The following is a 19,070-nucleotide window of genomic DNA, read 5'->3' as shown; positions in this document are numbered from 1 at the left end:
GACAAAATGTTTTCCAATGAGCCCGAGCAAGACTTTCAGTGAGCTTGAGCTGAATACATGTCAACCTCAGGCTGTTTTGTTGTTCTGGGTGTTCAGTGACAGCATACATAATTCTGGTTTTGACTGTTTCCAGTGAAAACTAGGCAAAATGTGGGGTTTGGCAAGTTTATCAAAGGTATCTGATAATCAAACCTCAAGAAATGGGAACTTACTTTAAACTAAGCTGCATGGAGAGAAGTTGACATAGTGCTATCAGTTTCAGCTCTGATCAGAACTCTTGCCTGACTGGTGTAGTCTATGGAAGTGAGGATTGTGTCTGCTTGTAAAACAGAAAGGTAATGCATGAGTACTTGTATTTGTGAGTGTGCATCCGTATGCATGTGTGCATGCACGCTTACACATGTAGACAGAATTCTTCTAGAAGCTGGGACGTTTTTGCTGTGGTTCAGCCTGGAACATGTACCAGACGGCTTGCCAGCTCTTTTACGTATGGATTTGGGTGGAAATGTTTGTACATTGTCCTAGCGCTGTTGCAAGTGCCAGAGTGATCCCATTGTTTGAGCGGGGTCTCAGTCAGAGGCAATTCTGAGTGAAAGAATAGTAATGATCCTATGATTCTAATTCAGAGTGTGTTGCATTTAAGTACTAGATCTTTTTCCTATGTCCATTCAGTGTTTTATGAACACTTAACAGAGTCTGTGCACAGTCTCATTAAATATCTTATTGGACTGTGGTAGCCAGGAGTGCTATTAGCCACTCTAGCAGTTGCAAGCATGGCAGGTACTGGGTACCTGCCAAATTGCTGCTGGAGTTATGATGAACAGGGCAACGAAATCCATCAGGAAAGTGTCTCAAGTGCAACATTGAACTTCTGTTACTGATCAGCAGTATCAGAAGCTGATTCACATGTGCTCCATATACTTTTCAACTACTGCCAGAAATGAACCTTTGCAGCTGTTGCCTGCAGCTGTTTGAGTTTTAGCTCTAATTTTGTATTTCCTTACATGCTGGAGAAACCAAAATAAATTACTGACTACAACCAGGCTCTCCTAAACACAGGGAAGGACACTTACATGATGCCACAGTGTAAATAAGCCCACAAACCCCAGCATAGAGGAGTCATTCATGTGCTGGCAGCTGATTTGTGAGTCCCTTGCCGGAAGGATCGCATGCTGCCTGGGACTGACTCTCCAGAGGCATCCTGTACTTGTAGCCGGCTGGTTCTTGTTGGGATACCTCCATGCTCCCATAGCCCTCAGCATTGCTTTGGCTAAGGTTCCTCTTTGGAAAAGGGTCTGAATTGTCCAGACTCTACCTCTAATCTGCTTCCCAGTCTCCCTTTTCCATTTTCCCTCTGCAATCTTCCCAAGGAGAGCTGGGAAATAAATCACTGCTGCTTTGCACTGCTGAAAGCTATTCCTTGTTTCTTGCCTGGTGTTGTCCTAGAAAGAGAATTATAGAATACTCAAGTAGGAAGGGACCCAGGAGGATCATCGAGTCCAATTCCTGGCATCACACAGGTCCACCCAAAAATTCATACCATATGGCTAAGTGAACAGTCCAAACGCCTCTTAAACTCCGACAGGATCAGTGCCGAGATCTTATCTTGAAAGTGAAACGCTGTCAGTGAAACACTAATAGAACACGGTATTCACACATGCTAGGCTGTAAATAATTAACCCCAAGGGAGCCAAACTTTTAAGTTATAAATTGTGGGGGAATTCAAGTGAGTTAGGGATATGCTCGTTTAGTGTTGGTCAGTTGAAAGGATATAAAGCTGACAGAAGGTATTCATAGGTCTATTAAACGTTCAGTATTTGCACCATCATTTGTTCAGTACTGATGTGGAAGGAAAACTCATACAAACACAAATCCTTGCCAAGAGCTTCCTTTTGAGGTTTACTTAATGTTTGTGTCATGGGCAAATTTGATCAAATGGTGAGATCACAGCGTGTCCATGCATTTTCTGTGTCAACTCCCTGCCCTTTGAGACCCCTAGTGATTTCTATATGAGGACTCAATAGCATCGATGTTGCTTAAACATACATTCTCAAGTCTGTGCTGGTGACAGAGTTGTGCCAGTGATCATTTGAAACCAGGGATCTGCTCATGCCCTTGGAGTCATTCATTCATGAAAGGGAACTCTTGTACGGGAAGGTATCATAGAATCATTAAGGTTGGAAAAGACCTCCAAGATCATCTGGTCCAACCATCCCTCTGCCCCCAATATCACTCACTGAACCGTGTCCGTAAGTACCACATCCAGCCTTTCCTTAAACACCCCTGGGGAAGTGGTATATGGTCCTCCTGGTTCCATGTCATCATCATTTCCCTCTTCTTCCTCAGCTGTTGGACATCATGAATTGTGGGATAAATAAGAGACAAATAAGCAGGTGAAAAGAAAAAAATGCTTTTTCCTTGTCTTCACTGAGAGGAGATGAAAATACCCTTCTAGGTCTTATTGGCAAAGGGGGACAGGGTCAGCAATGGGGGTGCTTTCCTTGTATTACCCTATCCCAGCTATTGAGAGGGTTGCAGGACCTTCAAAATCCACTTCTTCATATGGAAGGAGTGGGTTTTCCCTTTATGCCCATCTGGGATCCAGGACAACTTGGATAAATCACTCATAAGGAGAAACAATTTGGTCTCCAGACTGGTAACCATCATCACATACCCTTTGTCTGTCTTCTCTCCTTTTGCAATTTTTTTTTTTTTTTAATCAGGGTTGGAGGGGGATGAGATAAAAACTCAGCATAGAAGTGACTTAGACACATAAACCGTTGGGAGCTTGGACATGGCACTGCCTCTCCCTGCATCCTTATGTTTTACATGAGAGTCTGTCTCTGGAGGAACTAAGAGCACTTCAGAGGGCTGAATGTCACAGCCATGTCAGAGAATTCACTCTGAAATGATGAACTTTCTTATGGATTGAACAGGGAAACCTTGCTACCTAGAGAGAGGATCGTCAAGTCTCAGCCTGAAATTGAGAAATCCATACAAATAAGTTTTTTTTTTTGTTTGTTTGTCTGTTTGTTTGTTTCCTTTTACTCATCTCCATCTTGGAAGTGCCAAATAGATACTTTGCACTAAGTTCATAGTGGTACTTGAGTTGGAAGCAAAGGATCCTCTCCTATAATTCACTGCATATGAGCAATACTGAAATATCTTGCCTGGAAAATAAAATAAAATCCAGCTCTTAAAACAGCACTATTCTGTAGGTTGTGCTGATTATTGCCTTGTGCTGCATGACTGTGATTTTTGGCACAAAGTATCACATACCAAATTCCCAAAATAAAATGCTACATGATATTCTAAGAGCTCTTAGGAAGCTTTAAAAAGGAATTTGCCCACTGGGTGAATATTGCTTCTGGTAAAAATCAAATGATGCAGTAGCAATGGTTTAAGAAGAGGGAACTTCAGTCAGCAAATAATTAGGTTTGTAAAACAAGCGCAAGAGAAAACGAAAACCTTCCATCAGTCTCGTGCTTGTAAAAGTTGTCAGAAATCCTGCTTTGATTGTAACAGCTTTACAACTATGTTAGAATAACTAAAACGTCTGTTCAGCAACATTGTGAAATCCTTGTGCTCTGAACTCTTGATAAAGGGGACTGCTGAGCGATTGGCTCGTAGAGACTTTACAGGCAGCAGGAGCTGTAAGTAGAGTGGTCACTGCTTGCCTTCCCTAGGTCTGGTTAGAGGGAAGTGCAGAAGACAGCTTTTTATATGAGTGCTTGATTTTCCTTGGAGAGGGAGAGAGCAGGAAGTGCCTAGGAAATGGTTCACGACAGAAACCTGAAGTTCTAAATAGAAGAGAGGAGGAGGAGAGCTGATGGATGCAGCTTCTGAGTAGTTGAGCTCCTGATAAAACTGCAGTGGAGCAAAACCAGACTTCATTGAGAGTGAGCACATCCCATCCCATCCTGATGGAAGGGGAGACAGTATCAGAGACCAGGAGAGCAACCAACAAAGCCACTCGGATTGCCCTTGGTGTGTTCGTGGCTGGCACCATTGCGCTTGGCACTGCACTTTTCTTGGGTAAGTGAGAATGTCTAGGCGAGGGTGAACATAGCCCTCCTGAGCCTGCCCGCCTGGTGTGGGTGTTTGTGCTGTACGCTATGTTTTGGTGACAATCCCAGTCTCCTCTTCTTTTTCCTTGTTTTATTTTTACCGTAAAATGGAAATGCATCAGCAAAGAGATTTGTTATGGGGAACACTAGAGCTAGAAGCTGCAATGTGAGCCCATGTAACTTTTGAAAGCTGAATTTAAATTTGAATACTCAGTTCGATGTGTTCTAGCTAGAGTTGGATTCTTTCACAGAATGGGGAGAAAAGGGTAAAATTATGCATATTGGTAAGACATTGCAAACTGGCAGTTTGTGACCAATGTGGACTAAAATTCTCTGTTTCCTGAAAATCAATCTGTAGTGCACACATTTTATGCAGTCTTTTGGGTTATCCTTCATTTGGTTTTCATTAGGGCTCGACTAAAATTCCTGTAGAAAGCTTCAATAATGCATACGCTTGCACATTATTTAGATGTTTCTGTTTTTCTATGATGAACTGCAAAGGTGTCTTTGCAAAAATCATAAGAGGTGCACCCGGGATTAAACTAAAACATTTTGATCAGATTTATTAGCTGTAACTGGACAAAATAGAGAAGGAAATAGATTTTTCTCTCTGGGATTTGGAATCATTTATAGATGACTTTTCTTGGAATATCGCATGGAAGCATATATCTACACCTAAAAATGCACCCAGAAACCGCCAGACAGTGAATAGAAAGCAATATTTTGTAAAAGGTTGCAGAGAGATCCTTTTTAGAACAATTTAGACAAACTTTTCATTTCTTTAATCAACACCAATTTCCATGGACTTGAGGGAACTTAACCTCTAAGACTATCTTTTGCTTCCCTCCAATCTTTTATGATGCTGTGTGCAAGGTATGCTTCATTAGTAATCACAACGGAGAAAATGGTGTTAAGTTTTCTATAGAATATTTGAAGCAGCAGGCTCTCACTCAGTATTTTTCTGGTGTAGAATAAATTCTACAAACACACTTAAGTAACTATTGTGTATAGAAAGAATGCCACTTAGTTCAATAAAACCCTTTATAAATGTGAGGAAGATTGGATCCTCATTTTGGTAGCCTAAAATATTGATTCTATATAAAAAATAATGTTTTTCTCTTAATTAATATGATACCAAACACCAGACAGTAATGGAGAGACCTTATTTCTTTTTTAGCAGTTGTCTGTTTGTATATTTATTTCTTGTAGAAAGCAATAGAAATTTTAACAACATGGCTTGTTGGAGATGTCTTTTGCCCATAGACCAGACATGAAAATTCAAGAACAGATAATTTTTATAGACAGCTTTGTAAGTGTGCCGAGACCTTTTCTGTAACCGGGGATTCAGCATAAGAATTTTCATTGGCATAATAGCTAAGAAAATAAAAATACTGGCCTTGGGTCAACCAAAATGTTTTTAAGGTTTTGTTTTGAAATTGTCTGAAGATTTCAACCAAAAGGAATGATGGAAAAGAATTGAACTGTTCTGTTTTAACAGTTTGTCAATGAAATCTTCTAGTGTTTCATTTTGACACTTTTTTTTTTTTGTAAGTTTGAGTTTAACTCTTTTTCAGGTTTGTAAAACTGTAGAAAAGGAAGCCACTATTAATGGTCATGTGAAACATTTCAGGCATCTGAAGATGACCTTTTTTTTCTTGAATTTTTATTTAATCTGCAAAAACTTGGTGTTTTTGGTGGACCTGAAACAATTCCCCTTCATTTTTTTCAGTCTGAGAAGTGTAACATAACTTTCTCCTACTTCTCTTTTATGTTCTTCTTAGAGTTCTCTTGACTCTATCTAGGAGAATGATGCGTTTTTATTGAACGTTATTTGCTTGTAGCTTTGGCATCAAAGCACAGGTCAGGGCTCTCTGACACTTTCCTGCTGTTTTCTGTATGTCTGTAGCGCAGGCAGGAGGGTGTTTCATGTTTTCCCACTGCGTATGGCTCTCCTTGGATGCTGCAGAGCCACTGTGGAGGTGAGGGCTGGGGAGGACCGGGTCCTCCGGGCAAGCTGTGCCATCACCGTGCCACTTGGTCATGGTGGCACCTCGTGAGGAGCTGTGGTTCTGAAATCACACACACAAAAAAGATTTCCTCCAATTTCACCATTTCTCAGGCAAGATTAAAAGCAAAAATGCCCCCTGCCCTGAATAAGAGTAGGGTAGAAGAAGGTAGGCCGTGGTGGAAGAAGGTAGGCTACTGATGGAGGCAGGTAGTGCAGCCTGCCTCATGGCCTGGCAGCAGTAAAGCAGACAGACCAACATTTTCATCTCTGTAGTGGGGTTTTGCCCCTCCCAGGGCCAGCACAAGTGTAAGTAAAATGTGTAGGTTAACATCACAACTGTAGGTAGTAATGTAATGATTGATTCTTATAATACAGGGAAAAGAAAAAAAAATCAAGAGAACAAAAGCAGGTAAATTTTATTTAAATTTTTAAAAAATTTGCTCTGATGAGAAATTTGTAAATAGAACAAAGACATTTGAAACTATATTTTTCTTTGTTTACAAGTATAAGAACCATGATGTCTGCTTTGGATTTTTTAGCTTTACTGCCTTGTTTTCATTCTCCCTCAGTTTTCATCAAGTGCAAAACAATTAAAGGTTGTCTGGAAATATCCTTCCTTTTTCTGCTTTGTTAAGAGAAAAATCTAGCAAGTCTTCAAGACCTGGATGAGTTCTTAAAAGCTAACTTTAAAGAGGGAGAAAGCAAATCTCCATGAATGGGAGGAGTAAAATGCTTTTGAAAAACAATTCAGTAATAAGCACGTTATCCATTATTTGTAAAATAAAATAGAGAAGCTCAAAACTGTATTCTGTAGATCTGCGCTTCTCTATTTCCTACTGTACTTCAAAGTTCCATTTACAGTTTTTTTATGTGTCAAACTCTAGTGCCTTTCTTGGCTAATTGTCAAATTAACTAGTAGTAGTTTTTAAGATGTATTTCACTGAGTCAATGCAAGTTTTGGTAAAGTAGTCTAGAAATAGTTTTACAGTCTTAGTTTCTAAGAAAGTCTGAGTGAAATCCAGACTGCTCTATCCTTAGCTGTCACTAAAACTGTGAATTTGGATGATATGAACAATCTTAATATTAATTTCTAGCTTTAAGTTTGTTTTTTTTTTTTTTAATTATTATTTGTTTTTAACTGTAAAGTTTTCCAGTGCTGAAATCCTATTTCACATCTTCATGTCTTTTTGAACAATTTAATACCACAGGAGAAATTGCTTTATCATCAGCAGCACAGTTAAAGTTATGATACCTTGAAATACCCATGATACCCTCTTACTCTTTGGTTTGGTTTTTATTTTTGGTTTTGCCATGGACTGAGTTAATAAGATAATGGAAGTTGTGAGATGTTTAAGTCTACTAAGCACATCTACTGAATCTTATTTCATCTGCCCCTTGGGACTCTTTCCCATCCTCATCCCAAGCATTAAATGTCTGCTTATTTGCTGCCTGACAGCAGGGTCTGAAATTAGTGATTCCTATACTTAAGTTTTGGTGGCAATGGTAATGCATATTTTTGAAAGATAACCAAAATTAGCTGAGAATTTCATAGGTCTTGTCAGTGCGATTTTTGGAAGCAAATAAAATTCCAGTACCTTTGGGGGCCAGTTCACACAGAAGATGCTCTGTGGCTTATAAACCAGGGTTATTACTCCATTTGTTGCCCTCTAAGTTATTCCAGACTAGGGGATGCTGAAGGTGTCCCATGGGTGCTGGGGGGGGCCAGACAGTGCAGCACTGCTGCAGGAGGAGGTGCAGCATGGAAAGCCCTGCAGAAGATGGCTAGGTAGCTCCATGGTAAGCTGCCAGCTGGGAAAGGTATATCTCTGGAGGAGGACAGAAAGAGGGATGGATTTTTTGTATCGTGGTGGTGCTCACCATTCCTAAGTGGAGTGCTGTTGCTCCAGGTGTTGTGCAAATGTACTATGAGAGACAGACAGTTCTTGTTCCATGCTGCCCAAGAGCAAAGACGGAGGAAAGAGAGGTGGAAGCACGTACAGGAGGGGAAAATAATTTTTTAGGAGTTGCAGTATTTACTTAATGCACATTATAAGTGTTCTAAATCAATGCAGCCAGAGATGCATTAGGGCCAGAGCTTAAACTGACATTTGAATGATCAGGTACACAATATTTGGCTCAAATGGTCAAAATTCATGACAAATGGTCTCATTATGGTTTTCCATTTTGCAGTTAGCCAAGGTCTTATAAAGTTTCACCCGAAGCAACAATACTGTTTGACTTCAGAATGCACTGAAGCTGGTAAGCAACAATTTTCTCTCATCTATTATATATCATTATCACAGTATGTTAATGAGATGTTTATACCATTTTATTTTTTTCCACAGTTCTTTTCACTCATAAAGTTCATGACCAATGACAGTTATACAACAAAACAAAACAAAACAAAACAAACAAACAAAAAAACTTGAAAAAAAGAGTCAAGGTCTAAATTACTATAGATCTGTTTATTTTCTGCAATTCAACTTCATATTTTTAATCATTTTATCTCTATTCTATCCAGGTTAACTCAAAGTTTCCTGTAGGGTTTATTTATTTATTTTTTTAAATAGAGGAACCAAATAGTGGGTGACTCAACCTTCAGGTGTATTTGGTTTGTTCCTTCCAGTAATCAGAAAATTGGCAAATGAATTCTGCACAGAGGTACTTTAGGGCCAGATCGTACACAGATGTGCACACCTGTAACGTGGAAACTATGACTCAAAATCTGTAACCATATTTTCATATTGGCAGGCTCTTTTCCCCACACAGAGATACATGTGATAATCCTTACAAAGCTTGGACATCTATTAGTATGAAATGAGAGCTAAAGAGATCCAGTTTGGTAGCACCTAAGAGACCCATTTTGTCCTTGTCATTTTGACAGTTTTTCTCCCACTAAATCAATGAGAGTCTTTCATTGAATGTAACAAGATCAAAGATCAAACTATTGTTACCATGTCTGGAAATCTGGCCCTAGAGCCATTTCAACAGAAACGAAGTGGACATCATGTGAACTTCTACGAATATTTATTTCCATTCTGAACCATTAAGATAATACAGTGAGATGTTTGTCTTGTTTTGAAATATGGGCAAAATTCTGTGGACTAAATATATACTGTGAAAAATCTGTAGATGTCAAGATTGCCCTGACACTTCATGTCACTTGGCTTCCATCTGTGCTGTGCTGACTGTACTCTCAGCCACCCTGGGCAATGCTGTCCATAGCTAATTTTTGGAAGATTGCATATATCTAAGTAGGATGACTAATCAAAACAAACAAACAAATAACACTCCACCACCCACACTCCCCCCACCTCCTCAAAAAAAGAAAGAAAAAGAAAAAAGAAAAAAAAATATGTGTGAAGTGTGTGGACTTCATCTTGAGCTTCAGGACGGAAAAAAAAAAAGTCATTTTACAAGTTTGAGTTGGAATCGGCTTTCTTGTGCACATGAAGTAACATAGATTTTTTTGTAGACTCTGCAGAATGTGGTATTTTACACCAAGGCAGACTTGGACACCTACAGGACCTGAGTGTTTTAGCTGAGGGTGTACTGGGTAGGGATTGAGCTCTGCCTTGAAGAACAGCTTTTCAGGAGTCATAGAAAATTGCCAAGGACCAAAATGTCTTCAATGTACTCAATTTGAGAGTTTCTAACATTAGGATGGAACTTCAGCTGAAACAGAAATATCTTAGGAAGAGCTATTCTAAGTAAAAATACTGGATAATAGAAATTGTACCATAAATTCTGTAAAAGTTATCAGATTTCCTGCTAAGAAATTTAATCAGTTATTTGGATAAGCCTCAAAGCACATGGTCGTTTAGCCAAAAGATGTACATTATCTCCATATTCTCTGTTATTTTACTCATGTAGACTTATGCCAGAATCTCTATAATGCATGATCATTTGATTATACATGCAAAAGTTATTTTATCAAACTTGTCAGACTGATCTGTCTCTAACTGGTCTCACCTGCAATACTGCTGGGGAAGGCAGTCACAAAACTGAGCTGAATATACTAGTTATCTCTTCCATTGAATGGCAGATCTGAACTTGCAGCTATTCAGCTGAAGGTAAACAGTGCATAATTTTTGGTAAGTTAACAGTCTGTTTGATATGTATTGATATTATATTCCTCAGGGATTTAATTCTGTCATGGCAACAAAGGACAGTCTTTGTTCAGGTATCTGGCTCCAGAAGGTCATGTTCCAGTAGGTTCAGTGGTCATTGCTCTTACAACACTCAAGAGCATTCATTGCACAGATATTTCATTCTTTTTCTGCTTCTCATGTAGGCATTCTTTATTTAGGTAAAAATGTTCCATAAAATTTATGTGGTATCTCTTTATTTATTTATTTATTTATTTATTTATTTATTCTTACAGCTGCTGCCATCTTAGGCAAGATAAATCAGTCTGTAGATCCTTGCGAGAACTTTTATCGATTTGCATGTGATGGCTGGATATATAATCACCCTATTCCTGAAGACATGTCAAACTACGGTGTTTATCCTTGGCTGCGGCACAATGTGGACCTCAAACTAAAGGGTAAATATGACATTTCTGAAAGTATTTAGTTGACTTTTCGGTGTTGCTTGTTAAGTGGCTGATGCTGAAATGAGTAAAGACTCCACACTCTTTTCTGATTATTGCAGGATATCCAACAGGACAACTTCCTGTTCTCTTTTATATGTATTTTTGTTGTTTTTATTGACAATAACATTGAGAGAAAATGATGTATAACAGAAACAGAATTTGGGAAGAAGCAAACAATTACTTTTGACTCTACAATTTAAGAACCATGAGACAAAAGGATACTTCTTATACCAAAGGAAAAGGTGGCAGGGGTTGAACCACCTTTTCCTTGCCGTAGACCGGTAGACCAGAGTGCAGGAGTACAGCATGCACGTTGAAAAATATCTGTCCCAGATCCAGACAAGCATCAGCCTAGGACAGCACTCTGTCTCTGACAGCAGACGATTGCAGGAAAGGAATATAAGAAGGCAAAAACAGTGATATTTTCCAGTATAGTTAGCTAGCTCTTGGCAGGAGGCAATTTGTAGCCTTCCGGAGATGGCTGTTTGGGTTCCCTGTTTCCTTCAAGTTGCCATTTAGGTTTCTGTTGCAGTACCTGAACTATCATCAGTGAAAGAGAAGACTGTTTGAGGATGTGTGTCTGCAGAAAAAATAGCCTGGTGTGGAAGTGTGTAGGAAGACAGGTATTTTAATCTGTATGTTATTTGACTTAGCACTATACTCTGCAGCAAGGCCTCCTCACCAGGAAGCTCTGCAGACCAACTGGGAAAAAAGGGTTACAATTATTGCTAGGGAGGAAAAAACTGCTAGAATTTTATCATCTTCACTAAAACCATGTCACACATGCTGTCAGTGTTCCTGAGCGTAACACACCTTAGGCATGCTATTGACCTATTAGTTCACCTATTAGCCTCCTGTTTGTTCACCACAGAACAGAGATCATCTTTAGGATGTTGTGCGTAAATGTAGCATTTATTTCTCTATTAGTTTTTGTATGCGCATGTTTGTAGTCATCAAAGCCCTTTTCCACTTTTCTTCTTCAGTTACACTGTATTCAATTTCCCCATCATTAAGTATTTTGAAAGGTGCAGGCAGTTTCAGAGTATGATTTTGGAATTTCAGCATAGGATATAATCTGATGACTGCTGTTTTAAAATCTGCTGAAGATGTCACAACCTAAGGAAGAAATATTGCTAGAGCCTGTTTTAAGTTACACTTTGCATTCTAATTGTTCTGCTGCCAGAATAAGGCTGTGTTAGAAAACTGCACATCCTTCATGAACCTTAGCCACATATAAGCCAGATCTAATTAAATACAGAGTAGCAAGCTGTGATTCTCATTCTTAATTTCCTCCTTTTACCGTGCCTAATCAAGGACATCACGCTAAGCCACATTTTTATGTGGTTTTCTTACTGCATTCCCTTTTGAAGTGGCTAATCCTTAGCTAGGAAAACACAAGACAAAGAAAGAAACATCTGAATGAGAAGTATTTGCTTAATGGAAACTCCATATCAAAAAAAGAGTGTAATGAAGTGCCTGATAATTACTTTAACAGGCAGCAAGAACTGCTCTTTAGCATAGAAAAGAGAAAAGATGTGAAACATCAGGTGGTGCAGAGTAGTTGATTTAATATAACGTTTGTTATCTCATCATTATCATTTTATTTAATAATTTCTCCAAAATATATTCTTGGTAATTAAAAAAAAAAAAAAAGGAAAAAAGTAAATGGTAGAAGTCAGTATTGGTGGCCAAAGTAACAAGGTGTAACTTCAGCCTCTATATGTGTTTGTGTTTTAGCTTGAGTTACTTCATTATATTATAGAGTATTATATTATAGAGTAACATATTATAGTCATTATATTATAGAGTTGGTAGAGTTGGCCTCTCTTCTTACACACATTGACAGACTCTTGGTCAGGACTTGGATGTGGCCCATGAAGTCTGTAGTGTCGCCACTGATGCTCACTGCTGGTGTTCTGTCTCAGTGGACCTGTCTTGTGATTTTTTTTTTAAGAGGTAGCTGGTTGAGAGCTGTCCTGAATAAGAGGAAGAATACCAACTGTTAAAAAAAAAATAGAGAGGGTATTTATGTTATTCCTTCCAATAGCCTCTTGTTGGATAGCTCTTCCTGGATAACAAGCGAGCAGCAGACAGTAACAGTGCTTACTCTTTTTTCTTAGTCTCTTCATCTGCAAATAGATCTCTTTTCAGTGGTCCAAACATTTTTGTAATAGTCCAGATCTTTCTTATAATGACTTATTCATCCGAGCGTAAGAAAAGGCAGAAGTGGCCCAAGTCAAGTAAATCTCTCTGGGCAACTACTTTTTGGTAAAATGAAGTACCTGGATCAGAGGTGGAGTAGCCAAGACTTTCTAAAGGCTTTGTGGCTGCTCAGAATGAAAGCTGTATCTGAACTGGGTGATTTTGGGAAACCATGAGGACAGAAAGGAGATCATTTTGGTTCCTAAGTGAGGTTTTAAGGCAGCACAGCAGCTGAGCCACAGAATTCCCACAATGTCTCCCTTCTTGGGAGACCTGAATGGCATCTCTCTGCAAGTTCTGCGCTGGAGCAGGAGTGGGGTTTATACCTCACTGCTGCTCCATGCATGGTACAATATTCCCCTGGGTTTGCAGGGAATCTGTCTTTTGGCTGTAACCTGAAGTAGGATGGTATGTTCATATCTGCAGATACCAAATTCCAAAATAACTGTAGGACTGTACTTTGGAAATCTTGCAGACAGAGGTGTTTGTACTGTAAAAAAATGTATCAAGCTGTGACATCTGATTTTCCATTTCATGACTAACAGAAAAAATGTGCAAGTACATGTTGAAAGTATTAATATAATGAAATAAATCTTAATGCTGGCATTTAGCACAGAGCTCCTTCTGCACTGTAACAGTTGGGGCTCTTACAATCTTCTGGTTTAAATGTAGTTTAAACTATTGTGCTGGTGGATATGTGTGTGTTTTGGGGTGGGTAGTTGGACGGAGTATTGCTTAAAAGATTGTTTGAGGTTTATTATTGAAATTAGTTTTATGAACTCTCACATCACTGTAAGATGACTTTTGTTTTTGTTACAGTTTGTGTACATTTAGATTAGCTGACTTTTGGAGGAACTCACATGGTGTGCTTATCTTTTTTATACACAAACTCAAAGAATTTACAAAATGTTGAAATTACGGAAACAAACAACATTTTCATTTAGGAAATGTGCTGTCTATTAGGGCACTGGGCAGCATTAGGAAGCATTAATGTAAGCACAGCTGTTCAGCTGCCATTTCCATAAGAACTTACATATTGCCAAAATCAATATTCAGAAAAATGGATGGAGGGAATTTCTTCTTGGGCTGGGGGTTGAGTAAAACCTAAAATGTCAATATATTGATTGAATTTATTTGTAAAAATACAACATCCTTTCATGAATTTGGTGTTTGGGAACATTTGTTTGGTTTACTTGATTTGTGCTGCTTAGCAACTAGAAAATATATGAATTGATTAATTACTAAACCTTTGTGAATTCTTGTGGACATGCATATTAATTATATTCTCATTAATGAAAAACTAATTCACAATGATTAAATGTTCTATCAGTGTCAGAGGAATTAATAATTATGAACAAGTTATTTTCAAGAGTCACTAGTCTAACCATAGTGAGATGGACATTGCCATTAAGAAGTAGACTGATGGACACTAGTTGTATCATATATGAAAGATGTTTGCCTGAATTGATTAATGATGTGTTGATCATCACTAAATGCCATTCCAAAAAAAAAAGGGGGGAGGGGGAGGGGAGGTTGGGTAGGAGTTGGGTGGGTGGGAAAACAGTTTTTCAAAAAAAGACAGTCCTGATTAAGGCATCAGCTCCACAGAGACAATTCCGAGGAATGAGCTCCTGGAGCTACAGGGAAAAAAAAAAAGAATTTTTATTAAAAAATAGATGTTAATGTTTTAAAAACATGGAAATTGTTATATTTAGGGCATACCTGAGACTGTGCAAGCCAGCAAAAGGTCTTCCAAAAGGGATCAATAGGGATCAATAGCCACATTCATTGGCATTTTGGATGCTTCAGCCTTCCAATGAAGAGAGGATACAGCAGATGGTAGGACAACATGAGTTGTGTCTAGAACTCTGCATTATTTCCTAGTTTTCATGAATAAGGAATTTGCCTTGATGAAATATGCTTGGAGTGATTATTGGGAGTCCTTACAGTAACATGATTCTGGTAACCTTATTATTTATAATGGGGAAAGTGATGGAAAGAAGGTGAGAAGGTAATGGAAGGCTGACTGAGGAGAGAATACAAAATACATGAAATTGAAAATAATATGTGCTTTCGTGAAATTCAGAAGATTCACTATAGGCAACAGAAGAGAAAAAATTGTACTGATTAGCTATGTAATTTGCATCAGTACAGAGTGTGGTTTTCCTAGGGAGAGGAAAGAAGGTGAAGAAAGGTTGATTAGTCTTCTCTCAAAAATGATATAAGCTGATTCAAGACAATTTACACAATTAAGATTAATTTGAGAAATAACTTTACCATATTTCCCTTGCACCTCCTTGTGGAGTAAGAAACTGGGGAGATTATCTTAGCAATGGGTGTGGAGGGATATGGATCCAGATCTTTCAACTCAGGATAACAACTTAATTGTGAAATGGTAGAATCTGAAACAGTGGCTCTTTTTCTGTCTCTCCTGTTGAAACTAACATTTAATATGAAATATTTAACCTTCAAAGCCATTAAATGTTCTTCTAAATGATTTTAATAGCCAGGTAGTTAAAGTATTCAATTTCTGGGTGGCACATAGGACTCCAGTTCCTCCCCAAAGAGCATGCAATTGCATATAAAGTAAAATAATTCTCACAGTAGAGGTGAAAGGAAGGCCACCCCAGAAATCCATACAAGCCAGTAGTTAGGAAATCTCAAGATATGGGAGACCAAATGCATTTCAACTTGGATCTCCAGTTGGTTCAGGTTGAACAATGGGTTTTAATTAGTTCATAATTAACACTTTTGCTTCTGTTTTGACAAACAATGCTCTCCAGATTTGCTGGAGTGTATATATTTTTACCTATGTATTTACAAGTAAAGTGACTTACTTTCATATATCTGTATTTTAACTACATGTAAGATAAAACTATGCTCCTGAATCATTCAAATTCAAAAATGAAGTTATTCTTGCATGGCCACATTTGCTCATTGAAAAGAAAAAAAAATTAAATATCAGAATATTTGTGAAGGAAGGTCATCGGTGCCTGTTGTGTTATTTCCATTAATCCCTCCCCAGCAAATGGGGAAAGCCACCTTTCTTTTTTCTTACTTTCTTTTAGACTCAAAGGAAAAGGCTTTATTAAGGCAGTCATTGACTTAAGCATTTCAAGATTTCTGAAAACTTTTGATGCTAATTTGTTTTTTCCATTTACATTTGAGGACAGTAGAGGAACAATGAAGGAATCTGAACCATAATACATTAGAAATTGAAATAGGTGTTTATGAAATGTATTAAAATATTTTTTTGGTACTGCATTAGGCTCTGACAGCTTCCCTTCCAAACCTCTGAAAGCCACCAGCAAGAAAAGGAAGAAGAGCCTTAGAGTTAGTAGAGTGATGGTATATTCTTTAAAAAGTATCTAAGTACAGTGGTGAGAATTTTTTTTTAGTTGTGTTGGAGTGAAAATTACATATTTAAACAGTCTATTTTCTTCTTTTGGAATCCTGAAAGCAAACTTTCATTTAAAAACCAATCATTTGCAGCTCACTTTTTAAAAAGAGTTTGTTGGGGATGGGGACTGCAAACTACACATCAGACAGTCCACCAAACACCTGAAATAGTAAGAAGTGCTAGAGAACAACTAACAGAACTGGTAGTTAAAAAAACAACAAACAAACAAACAAAAACAAACAAACAAAAAAAAACACTGATGGAGCTTCAAAAAACAAATAAACAAATATTGCTGTCTATCAATTGTTAGAAGAGGAAAGGTGTAGCATATGCTGAAGATGTATAGTAGTGGATATTCTCAGAAAAAACTTGTATTTTAAAGGCAAAAAGGAATTTAATGAGGCCCTGAAATTATGTATTTGCTGTTGGATTACGATGGTGCCAGAAGGCAGCAATGCTTGGGCTTCTTTACCCTTAAGGCTTGCATCTGCAGTGTTTTCCACGCAGGCAAGAGGTTGCTCAGCTCTTCTCCCGAGGCTTTGATATTCAAAGCAGATCTAAAATATGAGCAAGGCAGGTGCATTAGCACAGGAGTGTGGCCTGTGCTAGTAAACCTGCCAAGAGAACCAAGGATCCTTTTTCAAGATAAAGTTTTACTGAAACATTAAACACTGCTTTCTGGAGCAAGAGATGTCTGTCTTTGCAGGAGAGTGTGCTGAGATATAACTCTAAGAATATTATAATATGGGCTCGACTGTATTTGTCTTGTTTCCAGGAAATATGTACAGCTTTGAAATATGCTAGTTGATGAAATTTTTGTAGAACTGTATTTTACAGATTATAAGTTATTTTTTTATAACTTGATATAAAGGCTCTTCACCTCTCCAGCTGTAGGGGTCAGGTTTCCAGACTGATGAGAATAATATATATATATGTACCAGATTTTCCTTTTTGAAGAGTTCATAACCTGGATTGTTTTTGTTGTAGTCTATTATTCTCATAGTTTCATGTAGCAAGCCAGGGAAGTTACCACTGGACAAGCAATCATAACAGTATTGTGCATAATTTTGGATGCTGTGGCCACTGATTTTATTTTGAGGTAGAACATTGTGCCCTTGTAGGCCTCCATCCATAAGACTAACCCTCCTTCACTTAACTCCAGGCTGTGAAAAAAGGGATCTGGAAACTAGATACTCTGAATGAAAGTCAGCTGACTCCAAACCATTCTCAGATAACCACTCTTGGAACATGCAAGCTCACATTACTGTAATTAAGACATTACATTTTTCTAGCTGTGATTTCCATAACAGCAGTGTGGCTTTGAAGGTTTCTGTGCGCCCCCTCACATCCTGGAAAAATCATTTCTGTCCAAGATCACTCTGTAAACTGCAATAAACCTGGTTTCTGAAACCCAATGCACTAGGAGTTTGAAGAAGGGCAGTGCCGTTATGACACAGGTGGAGTCCTCAATAAATGCCCCTGGCAGCACAGGTACCGCTTGGATTACAGTTGCTTTTCAAGGACTCTTTTGACATAGCTTTTTTGTGTGAAGTAAGTATGGGATTAAGAGTTAGACATACTTAATGAACATTAGATTAACCGTAAGTATGTCAGAGCTTAAGGAACAACATTTTACACACAAGTGCTATGTGATTAGTTTGAGTGTGCCCAGCGTGAAACTGCCAAGCATTTGCCATGTGTACCCATATGCGCACTCATCTCCCACTGAAACAAAATGACCACCTGTGTTGCCCCTGTGGATTATGGGGGCAAAAGTTGCTTTCAAAAGGTAACAGTGATGAAATACCCCTTTTTCTCTACTTTTAGGCTGAAATTCCTCAGATCATTAAAACGTTCTACTGCTAGCATCAGAGGATATGCTGCATATGTCTAAAAGATAACTTGGATTTTGCTTCTTCACAGAGGTAGCACAGAACCTGGAGAGGAAACAAAGCTTGTGACTGATAGCTGAAGAGGGTGAACAGCTTCTTTAACTACTCTTTTCATCAGTTTAGAAACCTGACGCTTTTAGCTGTAGACGGATATTAAGGAGAAGGTGAAGAACACAGTCTTTATTGCTCAGGAACTGAAAGAGAAGTCCACTTTCTTTGTTTACAGGCAAGCAAACTCCTTTTCCACAAGCAGAGTTCCTGCATTTTGGTCTAAGAAACTGAAGATCATTGTGTTTTAGGGAATGATAAACATGCAATCTGCAGCAAATATGTGTTCTGGTTACTGCTACCAAAACCAAAGGAAGAGCATGCTGTTGCATGAGATTTTCACAGAGACTTACTGTGGCATACTTGAAGGACAAGCTTTTTCTTCCTTTGGCCCAGTGAATGGTTACAGTCTCGGGCTGCTTTCTGGATCTGCACTGAAAACAATGCATTGCAAATTGTTTTCAGTTGTACTATTGAGCATCTTCTGGCCAATGCTGAGCAACTCCCACTGTCACTGACATTAAAGGGGCAGAGGAGCTTTCAGCATATTCAAAAGATCAGACTCTTCAAGTCTTTGAATCAAGTTTAGCAAGCTTTATGCTCATAAAGCAGCACTGTTCAAGTCAGTAAGACTCTGACATGAATTAGATATGGAGGAATTAATCTTCTGTGCCTCACTTTATCTGCAACAGTAGATAATGGCTGCACCTCCTTGCTGTCACATGTCTGAGAGTGCTTGGAAATCCTTATCCTAAATGTACAGAATGCAATGCCAGGAGCAACCATTAGATTATCTCCTGTGACCTTTTAGTATCACAGCCAATTACATTACCCATATACGAAGCTCAATAGCTTGCAC

At 38.4% G+C, this 19,070-nt stretch overlaps 1 protein-coding gene across 1 annotated transcript in view; it reads left to right on the top strand.

Annotated features, from left to right (window-relative positions):
* Positions 1–3,424: 3,424 nt before the first annotated feature.
* Positions 3,425–19,070, top strand: part of PHEX (phosphate regulating endopeptidase X-linked) — a 102,620-nt gene continuing 86,974 nt past the window's right edge. Inside the window, exons 1-3 of the mRNA XM_013183854.3 lie at positions 3,425–4,035; positions 8,266–8,334; positions 10,460–10,621. Of these exons, the coding sequence (XP_013039308.3) occupies positions 3,924–4,035; positions 8,266–8,334; positions 10,460–10,621 (343 nt within the window). The 5' untranslated portion in view covers positions 3,425–3,923. The remainder of the gene's footprint in view (positions 4,036–8,265; positions 8,335–10,459; positions 10,622–19,070) is intronic.

This window comes from Anser cygnoides, chromosome 1, assembly GCF_040182565.1.
Source record: "Anser cygnoides isolate HZ-2024a breed goose chromosome 1, Taihu_goose_T2T_genome, whole genome shotgun sequence".
Taxonomy (NCBI): Eukaryota; Metazoa; Chordata; class Aves; order Anseriformes; family Anatidae; genus Anser; species Anser cygnoides.
The sequence above is the reverse complement of the archived record's forward strand: the minus strand, read 5'-3'. Positions and strand labels throughout refer to the sequence as shown.